This window comes from Chiloscyllium plagiosum, chromosome 6 (genome assembly GCF_004010195.1).
Source record: "Chiloscyllium plagiosum isolate BGI_BamShark_2017 chromosome 6, ASM401019v2, whole genome shotgun sequence".
Lineage (NCBI taxonomy): Eukaryota > Metazoa > Chordata > Chondrichthyes > Orectolobiformes > Hemiscylliidae > Chiloscyllium > Chiloscyllium plagiosum.
In genome coordinates, this window is record NC_057715.1 from 70371117 (window position 1) to 70381850 (window position 10734).

The 10734-nt window shown below is 38.3% G+C and overlaps 1 protein-coding gene across 6 annotated transcripts in view; it reads right to left on the minus strand.

Annotated features, from left to right (window-relative positions):
- The window catches only part of upf3a (UPF3A regulator of nonsense mediated mRNA decay), a 68434-nt gene that overhangs the window by 40559 nt on the left and 17141 nt on the right, over nucleotides 1-10734 (minus strand). For 5 of the 6 annotated variants that reach the window (XM_043691794.1, XM_043691790.1, XM_043691789.1 and 2 more), the window contains exons 2-4: nucleotides 9250-9356; nucleotides 1947-2053; nucleotides 1237-1335 (exon numbers count right to left, since the gene is read on the minus strand). In XM_043691794.1, coding sequence (XP_043547729.1) covers nucleotides 1237-1335; nucleotides 1947-2053; nucleotides 9250-9356 — 313 coding nt within the window. The remainder of the gene's footprint in view (nucleotides 1-1236; nucleotides 1336-1946; nucleotides 2054-9249; nucleotides 9357-10734) is intronic. The other variant, XM_043691792.1, reaches the window with a different exon arrangement.

Genomic DNA, 10734 nt, shown 5'->3' on the forward strand with positions numbered 1-10734 from the left:
CCCAACTTTACTAGTTTAAAGCCTGTCAAGTAGCACTAAGCAAAGATCTTGGTCTCATTCCAATTCAAGTGTAACCCGCCCCTCTTATACAGGTCACTTTGACCCCAAAAGAGATCCCATTAGTCCAAAAATGTGAATTCTTGCCCCCTGCATCAATTCCTCAGACACCCATTCATCTGCTCTATCCTCCTATTTCACTAGCACATGGCACTGGTAGTAGTCCAGATATTATTGGCCTCAAAAACCTACTTTTTAACTTTCTGTCTTGTTTCCTAGGCTCTCATGTTCCTAAAATTTAGGCCCCCTTGCTAATGACTGAAAGACTCTCATATGTTTGCTCAGAGAAGTACAATTTCTATTTCTTTTACTTATGCTAAACAACAGTCAATGAAGATTGATTTTAATTTAAATATCTGATTTAGAAAGTAAAGGTTTTCTGCTTTAGTCCTTTGAGTTGCTAATGCTTACCTAAATATTGGGTAGGTACAATTGGGATCATCAAGACCATGAGGGCCCCTAACAGAATAGCTGGAGACAGTTAACTCAAAAAAATATCGAGTATAAAACCCAAAAACATGTCAAATATCTGAAAATGTGTAGCAAATGACTTAAAGATTAAATAAGTCTTAAACCTCGAAATAAATCTAATCATTTTAAATCTTATTAAATACAGTAATTTACAAGAGAGGTTCTGATGTGGATGGTGATACAGTTTTCTATTAGGACATGATTCCAGGATTTTTCATCCATCTAAAAGTCTATTTCACATGTTGATCAACATTTGTGGGAAAATGTGGAAAGTAAGTTCTTGACATTCAAATTGGCTATGTTTACTTTTGTGAACTCGGACCTCTCTGTCTCACTCTGAAGGTTTAGCACTGACGCAGACTTTAAGATTTGATTTTATTATATCATGTATTATGTTATGTATCTTACAATATTACTTTTATTTCTTGCAGGAACTATGCCAAATTTCTCCTAATTTATGTTGGATTGTGGCTTTTCTTTGATCTGCTACCAGGATTTGAATTTTTCCCACCTCGATTAGTGTCACATTACACATCAATCAAGATGTAATCTGGAACAGCAGTCAGATTCAGCAACTTGGCTGTATAGGTCAGAAGTACATTAGTGTTTCTTTATGTATCAGTAATTGAAAGTGAACATCTAAATACAGTCTTGACAATGCTCTGCTGTGCCAAAGGTTTTCAGTTTCTGAAAGTCTTGAATAATTACCTTCCTCAATGCTCCCAGATTTCGCATCTTTCTTTTTCAGCTTCCTTTTAGAAATTTTCTGAAATGGAGCAAATTCAACCACAGCTGGGTATTCCTGACCTGAAGGTGATACAATCACAGGAAAAATAGTTCATTGATTGTATAAAAAGACATAGCTAAACCAGAATTATTCTGTATGAATGTAAGCATTTTGTGTTTAATGAATAGGCAAGGTGGTAAAAATACTCAGAGCATGACTGGTCTACAGATAAAGACTAAATTATCATTCGTTATACGGTTCCATTACACTTTGATTTGGTCACTAGGGCCTGACGAGTATAAGATATATTTTAATTTTGGTCCATTTCAAACTTCTAGACCAGAAATGCACTTCATCAATTTGAAATGTTATCTAGCTCGATTTACTGTTCTGCATCATCTTCCAGTTCACAAGCATTATTTCTGTGACATCAAAATATTCAACAAATCTCACGGAGCTGAACAAACAAAACAAATGAATTTCGAGTGGCAACCAAAGAAACATCTTGGATTCAGATAGGTTACATTTTTGTGCAGATAATAATTCAATCTAATGTTGATTGGTGCAAACATTGTTGTGCAATGCACTGCCCTCTGGACTTTGTGGGAAATACAACAATAATGAAAATCTCTTACGCAAAATAGGAAGTCTAGTTTGTTTGAGTAGTCATTAAAGCTTGCTGCATCTTTACCTTTATTATCAATGAAGATATATCCATCAAATCGGTCTCTGAAGAGAATTATATCATCAGGATTTTTAAAATTGATGTAGGCTCTAGAGAACAAGTGGGGGTACAGGCTAGATGAAAAAAAGCATATGCACAACAGTTCATAACATCATATAGAATCTACATGTTTAAGCAGTGAACAGTTCTAATGGAAGTGACTAATAAGTAAAAGAACTCAAAAACTGCTGAAAATCTGCACTATATTAGTAATAAAAGCCAACAGAAATATCTATTCGTTGGCTTAGAACTGATCAGCATGATCAGAGTTTACTAGATTTATTTAAATATACTGAGGAAAATTAATAAAAACAAATAACATTTCCAAAATCCATCTTCTCCCTGATCTACCAAGAAAACTATTCAAAAATTATATGAATTTAATATTGCAGTCTAAATTATTTTGATGATCAAATCATCTACTGAATAGATAGTTGCAAAATGTCTAATTTCATAAGTTTTAGAATTATTTCAGAATGCAAATTGAAAAATTTTAAATATAAGATAAATTGACACCCTTAGTGCCGAAAAATTGTTAAATGCAATACAACTAAGATGACTGCAATTCAAAGAATGACATGTCTTTATTTCATAAGGTCAGAGTTGAAAGTGGGGAAAAAAACTGATTGATAAACCCTTTGAGTTTCTTGAAGGAAGTGAGATGTCTGCAGTTGTTAATTATTCATATAGTTTTTCAGAACAAAAAGAATATTTGGGATTAGGGAGCTTATATGTTTGAACTTGTACTTGGAAAATCCCAGGGATGCTACACTGCCATGGAGATGGATTGTGGGGAGGTGGTTTTCTTCATTTTCAGTTTAATCTGAATTTTATAAAAATAATATTCAATCCTTGAAACAATTTGACTAGCACAATTTTAAAAAGTGATAAATCTGAACAGAGCAATAATTAGGTTGAAATTACTATACCCTGTACACTTCTGGACACTCATTCAAATCCAGAAGGGCTCCAAAGTTATGTAGATAAATTGGAAAAAAAAGGGCTTAGAATCAGAGAGTCACAGAGATGTACAGCACAAAAACAGGCCCTTTGGTCCAACTCGATATCATGACCTAATCTAGTCCCATTTGTTAGCACTTGGCTCATGCCCCTCTAAACCTCCTATTCATATACCCATCCAGATGCCTTTTGAATGCTGCAATTGTACTAGCCTCCACCACTTCCTCTGGCAGCTCATTCCATACACGCACCACACTCGTGTGAAAAAGTTGCCCCTTTAGTCTCTTTTATATCTTTCCTCTCTCACTCTAAACCTTTACCCTCTAGTCCTGGACTCCCCCACGCCAGAGAAAATACATTGTCTATTTATCCTATCCATGCTCCTCATGATTTTATAAATCTCTGCAAGGTCACCCTTCAGCGCTCTAGGGAAAACAGCTCTACCTATTCAGCATCTCCCTATAGGTCAAATCCTCCAACCCTGGCAACATCCTTACAAATCTGTTCTGAACTCTTTCAAGCTTCACAACATCATTCCGATAGGAAGGAGACCAGAACTGAACACAATATTCCTCCTAACAACAAGTCCTCCTAACTCGTGTACTCAATACTCTGACCAATAAAGAAAAGCATACCAAATGCCTTCTTCACTATCCTATTTACCTGCTACTCCACTTTCAAGGAGCTATGAACCTGCATTCCAAGTTCTCTTTGTTCAGCAACACTCCCTAGGACCTTACCATTAAGTGTATAAGTCCTGCTAAGATTCGCTTTCACAAAATGCAGCACCTCACATTTATCTACATTAAACTCCACTTGCCACTCCTCAGCCCACAGGCCCACCTAATCAAGATCCCGTTGTAATCGTTGTAACCCAGCAGCCACGTCCCTGGCTTCCCATAGAGTTCTAGGGTACACCTGATTAGTCCAGGGTATTTATCTGCCTTATCGAGACATCCAGCACCTCCTCCTCTGTAATATGGACATTTTTCAAAATATCACCATCTATTTCCCCACATTCCATATCTTCCACGTCCTTCTCCACAGTAAACACTGACGCAAAATACTCGTTTAGTAAATCCCCATCTCCTGCGGCTCCACACAAAGATTGCCTTGCTGATCTTTGAGGTCCCTATTACAATGGGGTTACACTTCCAATTTTGGTGTCATCTGCAAACTTACTAACTATACCTCCTATGCTCATATTCAAATCATTTGTGTAAATAATGAAAAGCAGTGGACCCAGCATCGATCCTTGGGGCACTCCAATGATCAGAGGCCTCCAGTCTGAAAATAAATCCTCCACCATCACCCTCTGTCTTTTACCTTGGAGCCAGTTCTGTATCCAAATTGCTAGTTCTCCCTGTATTCCAAGAGATCTAACCTTGCTAACCAGTCTTCCATGGGGAATCTTGTCAAGTGCCTTACTGAAGTCCATATAGATCACGTCCACCACTCTGCCCTCATCAATCCTCTTTATTACTTTTTCAAAAACCTCAATCAAGTTTGTGAGACATGATTTCCTATTCACAAAGCCATGTTGTGTTGACTATCCCTAATCAGTCCTTGCCTTGCCAAATACATGTAAATCCTGTCCCTCAGGATTCCCTCCAACAACCTGTCCACGACCGACATCAGGCTCACCAGCCTATAGTTCCTTGGCTTATCCTTACCACCTTTCCTAAATAATGGTACCACGTTAGGCAATCTCCATACTTCTGGCACCTCACCTGTGACTATCAATGATACAAATATCTCAGCAAGGGGCCCAGCAGCCACGTCCCTGGCTTCCCATAGAGTTCTAGGGTACACCTGATTAGTCCGGGGGATTTATCTGCCTTATCGAGACATTCAGCACCTCCTCCTCTGTAATATGGACATTTTTCAAAATGCCACCATCTATTTCCCCACATTCCATATCTTCCACGTCCTTCTCCACAGTAAACAGTGACGCAAAATACTCGTTTAGTAAATCCCCCATCTCCTGTGGCTCCACACAAAGATTGCCTTGCTGATCTTTGAGGTCCCTATTTGCTCCCTAGTTACCCTTTTGTCCTTAATGTATCTGTAAAACCTCTTTGGATTCTCCTTAACCCTATTTGCCAAAACTATCTCATGTCCCCTTTTTACCCTCCTGATTTCTCTCTTAAGTATACTCCTACTGCCTTTATACTCTAAGGATTCACTCACGTTCTCCTGTCTATACCTGACACATGCTTCCTTCTTTTTCTTAACAAACCCCTCAATTTCTCTAGTCATTCAGCATTCTGTACACCTACCAGCCCTTCCTTTCACCCTAACTTGTATCTGCATTGTGTCTTTCCTAAACTCAGGATGTCCTAAAGCACTTTACTATCAATGAAATGTTTTCAGCATTTCATTGATAGTAACTTAGGGAATGTGGAAACAATCCATGTCAAGTAAGGTCACAAAACAGCAATAAAACAAAGACTAGACAAAATGCACCAATGTTGTCACTGCAGGGATAAATACTGGTCAAGATCTCCTGGAACATCCTTCTATTCATATTCAAATAGTGGCACGGAATACACATTGGAAAAGCAGATTCAGTCTCAGTTTAAATAACTCATTTGGAAGAAGGCATTGCCAAAAGTGGGAGCAAACTTCACTAAAATATTAATTATTTATGAATTTAGACTTACCAAAGGGTGATACCAGGATGACAGCACATTGTAATGAACATCTAAGATACTAAAGTTGATTTTCGTCTTGCGGTTAAGATTTAAAATTGGCACTGCACATTGGGAACTATAGAAACTGCAAAAATTGCCTAACTTTAATTTTAAATGATTTAAATAAAAAGAGAAATATAGATGTTTGTGTGTGTGTGCATGCGTGACAGTGATGGTGGCAGGTTGTAATTAGTAGAATGGAACAATCCAAAACCTCAGTTTTAAGCCATGTCGCATTGCTGACTATGTCCATTACAGCAGAAAAGGGCAAGAGTTTTAGGTTCAGCAAAAGTTTGTGAAAATGATTTTTTTTAATACAGTAAATTCAGAATGACAGTTTTCATTTGATAATGAAGTCAGTGAAAAGTTATAAATTCAATATTATCACGAGAAATGAGGTTGGCAGAAATTTATTTTTTCTACACTGAGCACTGTTGGAGAACTGAGTGAATTTAGCATACCCTAGTTAGAAACAGACATAAGGACAGTGGAGAAAATAAAAACAATTTACAAAATACCTTTCATTTGGATTTCATCTCTACAATCTGAACTAGGAGCCATTTACTAAGCTAAAAATGTAACTGTACTGATTTTGAGAGCTGTACTTATTTATTTCTAATTTTGTTTGTTTTCTAATAATGTACGTACGATGTGCAAAAAAGGGCACGAGTGGGGATTACAGGGACATTTAACATATTTGGATATTTTGAACTCAAGAGTTGCTAAAACAAATTCACATTGCACTGATGTTGCAAGTATTTAGTACATAATTCATTCATTTTAGAATCTAACACTTTGTTACAGGAATTAATTTTTTAACTGCATCTAATTAAGAAACATACAAGCAAGCCTGAACCAAATGCAATTTAAAATGCTTGAGCTTAATTACAGCTAAAAGCTAACCTAGTTTTATCTTACAAGGTCACAGTTCATAGAGAAGTTAAAATATATAATTCATCGCGAAGCTTGTAATACAGCCAGGAAATATGGAGAGGACGCAAATTACAAACACTACGAATTAGAGTCATAGAGTCACCGTGGGCGGCACGGTGGCACAGTGGTTAGCACTGCTGCCTCACAGCGCCTGAGACCCGGGTTCAATTCCCGCCTCAGGCGACTGTCTGTGTGGAGTTTGCACGTTCTCCCCGTGTCTGCGTGGGTTTCCTCCGGGTGCTCCGGTTTCCTCCCACAGTCCAAAAGATGTGCAGGGTCAGGTGAATTGGCCATGCTAAAATTGCCCGTAGTGTTAGGTAAGGGGTAAATGTAGGGGTATGGGTGGGTTTCGCTTCGGCGGGTCGGTGTGGACTTGTTGGGCCGAAGGGCCTGTTTCCACACTGTAATGTAATCTAATCTAATGTAATCTAAATCTAAAAGATGTATAGCTCGGAAACAGACCCTTCGGTCCAACTCGTCCATGTTGACCAGATATCCCACCCCAATCTAGTCCCACCTGCCAGCACCTGACCCATATCCCTCCAAACCCTTCCTATTCATATACCCATCCAGATGCCCTTTAAAATGTTGAAATTGTACTAGTTTCCACCATTTCCTCAGGCAGATCATTCCATACACGCATCATCCTCTGCGTGAAAAAGTTGCTCTTTGGGCCCCTTTTATATCTTAACCCCTCTCACCCTAAAATTATGCTCTCTAGGAAAGACCCTGTCTATTTACCCATCCATGCCCCTCATGATTTTATAAATCTCTATAAGGTCACCCCTCAGCGTCTGATGGTCCAGGGAAAACAGCTCCAGCCTATTCAACCTCTCCCGATAGCTCAAATCCTCCAACCCTGGCAACATTCGTGCAAATCTTTTCTGAACCCTTTCAAGTTTCACAACGTTCTTCTAATCGAAAGGAGACCAGAATTGCACGCAATATTCCAACAGTGGCCTAACTAATGGCGGCAACATGACCTCCCAACCCTTGTACTCAATACACTGACCAATAAAGGAAAGCATACCAAATCCCTTCTTCACTATCCTATCTGCTTGTGACTCTACTTTAAAGGAGCTATGAATCTGCACTCCAAGGTCTCTGTTCAGCAACCATTAAGTGTGTAAGTCCTGCTAAGATCTGCTTTCCCAAAATGCAGCACCTTGCATTTATCTAAATAAAACTTCATCTCTGCCACTCCTCAGCCCATTGGCCCATCTGATCAAGATCCCATTGTAATCTGAGGTAACCTTCTTTGCTGTCCATTGCACCTCCAATTTTGGTGTCATCTAAAATTACTTATATGCATTACAGAATCAGAGTTGAATTGTAGATAAAATACTTTCTTTACATTTGTTTGAGCACCCCAAAACATGCCGTGTTGCCATTGATATGGTGTTTCACCTGGACATTTTTATTAAAAACTTTTGTTTACTTTTTATTTGTGTTTGTTGACAGAAGCAAGCAGTTTGGACGCAGGCAGAGGCAATTGCAGATTGCGTCTTGCAAAGGCTGCAATTCACTGTGTGGAGATAACCATCAGAAATGAATATTAGCAATAACTGTTTAAGTACAAGCCTGACTAAATTTAATGTTTACTGCATGGAATTTGGGTTAGGGTTCAAATTTAGTTTGAGATGAGGAAAGAAATTAGAATATTTGTCGAGGCTGAAGTTAAATTAACAAATTAACAGTTGTCCTTATAGAGATTTGCAACCGAAAACAGTCAGCTTGGAAAGGGCTGTTCAGAAATAGAGGAAGCAGAATGGGAAAAACAACTTATAGATGTTCAAAATGAAGAAAAGAAGCTAAAGGATCCATACCAGCAAGGCCTTTAAAGGAAACCAGAAGGTGCTTAGCCGAAACCCAAATGGAAAAATTCCTATTAACCTTGTATTTTGGAGAAAGCATTACGTTCTGGAAAGTAGAGCCTACCTTTGGATTGATCCCATGCAAAGTGAATTAACTTTCAAGATTTCACAAGATAAGGGAACTCCTAGGTCGAAATGAAAAGTAGAACTGACTTGAAAGCTATAACTTCGATGGTGTTTTTTGTTTCATTCTTCTTTTACACGTAAGAAAATTTGATTTTGATGAAAAACAGAAAATTTAATGGCAGATTTCTTTAGGTTAGTTGTGCATGCTTGTATTATTTCTTTAAATATTAGCATTAGGATTGCAACAGTAGATAGCAAGGCTTTAATGTTCTTAATCACAATATAAATTGTTGCGATGAACTGTGTCTCATGTGTGCTGGTTTAACACAATCATTAACATTTAAAACAAGAATACCAGTCAGCAGAATTTAAATTCCATATTTTTTACAGAGACTTTAGAGGACAGAAAGTTACAATAACAATGATTCTGTTCCCATCCTTCTCAAAATGAAAAATATTTTTTTAAGGGTGTGACAATTCAAAAATACATATCTACAAAATGATACTTGTAAGTTTAGAAGATGAAAACTACATCCTTCCTACATCTAAGAAATAAACTACATATAAGAAACACTGGTTACAGTGAAATTACATAATCATCACTGATTCAAATTACTGAATCAATCTTACTAATTTTTAAGGATGCATTATTGGATTCTTATATAAATGCAAGTTGTTGCTGTATTATATTCCTTCCAAAAGCAATAAAAATCACCTCTAAAGGTATCCAATTCTTATTGGTACCTTGTATCAGCAGCACAAAATTCAAAATAATCATGTGTTGGTAGTGGATGCAGTAGTTCCTCTAGCTGTGCTTTAGTCAAAGTAGGAGGTAAACGCCTAATCACCACCTGCAAACATATGAATGAAAGGATTAGATGTTTTTCAAGAAGTATTACAATCAACTAATAACATGAATAAGGAAAACTATTCCTCACATCTTAGTTAATTCATCCAGCAAGATCCTAAAAGGACTCCCTCACATGAAATTGTTTTTTTTTTCAAATGATTCTAAGGACTTAACCTCTTCCAAGTCTATCTGGTGAGTCCAGTGATTTGAAGTAGTCCATCTTGTACTAGACGAAGAAACGTTAGCAGGCTTCTCACAATGTGTGTTAATTTGCTTCTTGTTTTCAACTGACAAGATTGGGTCTAGCAATGTGAAAAACAGAGCCAAAAGTAAGTCTCTCTTTGTCAGAATACGGAATCTCCATAGACAAGTCCTTTGCTGGCCTCCTCTTGGTTGGTGCCAGGGACCCGGGTTCAATTCCTGCCTCGGGCAATTGTCTGTGTGGAGTTTGCACATTCTCCCTGCGTCTGTGTAGGTTTCCTCCAGGTGCTCCGGTTTCCTCCCACAATCCAAAGATGTGCAGGTCAGGTGAATTGGCCATGCTAAATTGCCTGTAGTGTTAGGTTCAGGAGTAAATGTATGGGAATGGGTCTGGGTGGGTTACTCTTCGGATGGTTGGTGTGGACTTGTTGGGCTGAAGGGCCTGTTTCCACACTGTAGGGAATCTAATCTAAATATGAAAACTAAGGCCCTCACATCTCCAGTGGTAAATGTAGTGCATTGAACACGTCTGTACCCAAATGGGGAGACTGAGTACTTTGGTGTGGGGGGAGGGTCGGTCAATGATATGCTGATGTTTGGGCAGCACAAAGGCTCTATAACATTCTGCCTGGGCTCGTACCCTGAAAAGGACACTCCAGTTTCAACAAATTAGTTAGCTAGCAAGGCACAAAATGTTGTTTCATGAAATGGATAGCACCAGAAAACTGCAATTGAAAAATGTAATAGGTATAAGGGTAAAAAATCCCTATGGTTACAATCATAGGGATTGTTAAGAACCCAAATCATGGAATGTTATCTATTTGTTTTATTTGGCTTTGGGGGAAACTTTTTGTGTAGGAAAACTTGAATAGAAACAGTAATCATGTACAATTCACGTTGCAATACACAATAGGTGCAGGAGTAGGCTATTCTGCCTTCGAGCCTGCACCACCATTCAATATGATCATGGCTGATCATCCTTAATCAGTATCCTGTTCCTGCCTTATCTCCATAACCCTTGATTCCACAATCCTTGAGAGCTCTATCCAACTCTTTCTTAAATGAATCCAGAGACTGAGCCTTCACTGCCCTCTGGGGCAGAGCATTCCACACAGCCACCACTCTCTGGGTGAAAACGTTTCTCCTCATCTCTGTCCTAAATGGTCTACACCGTATTT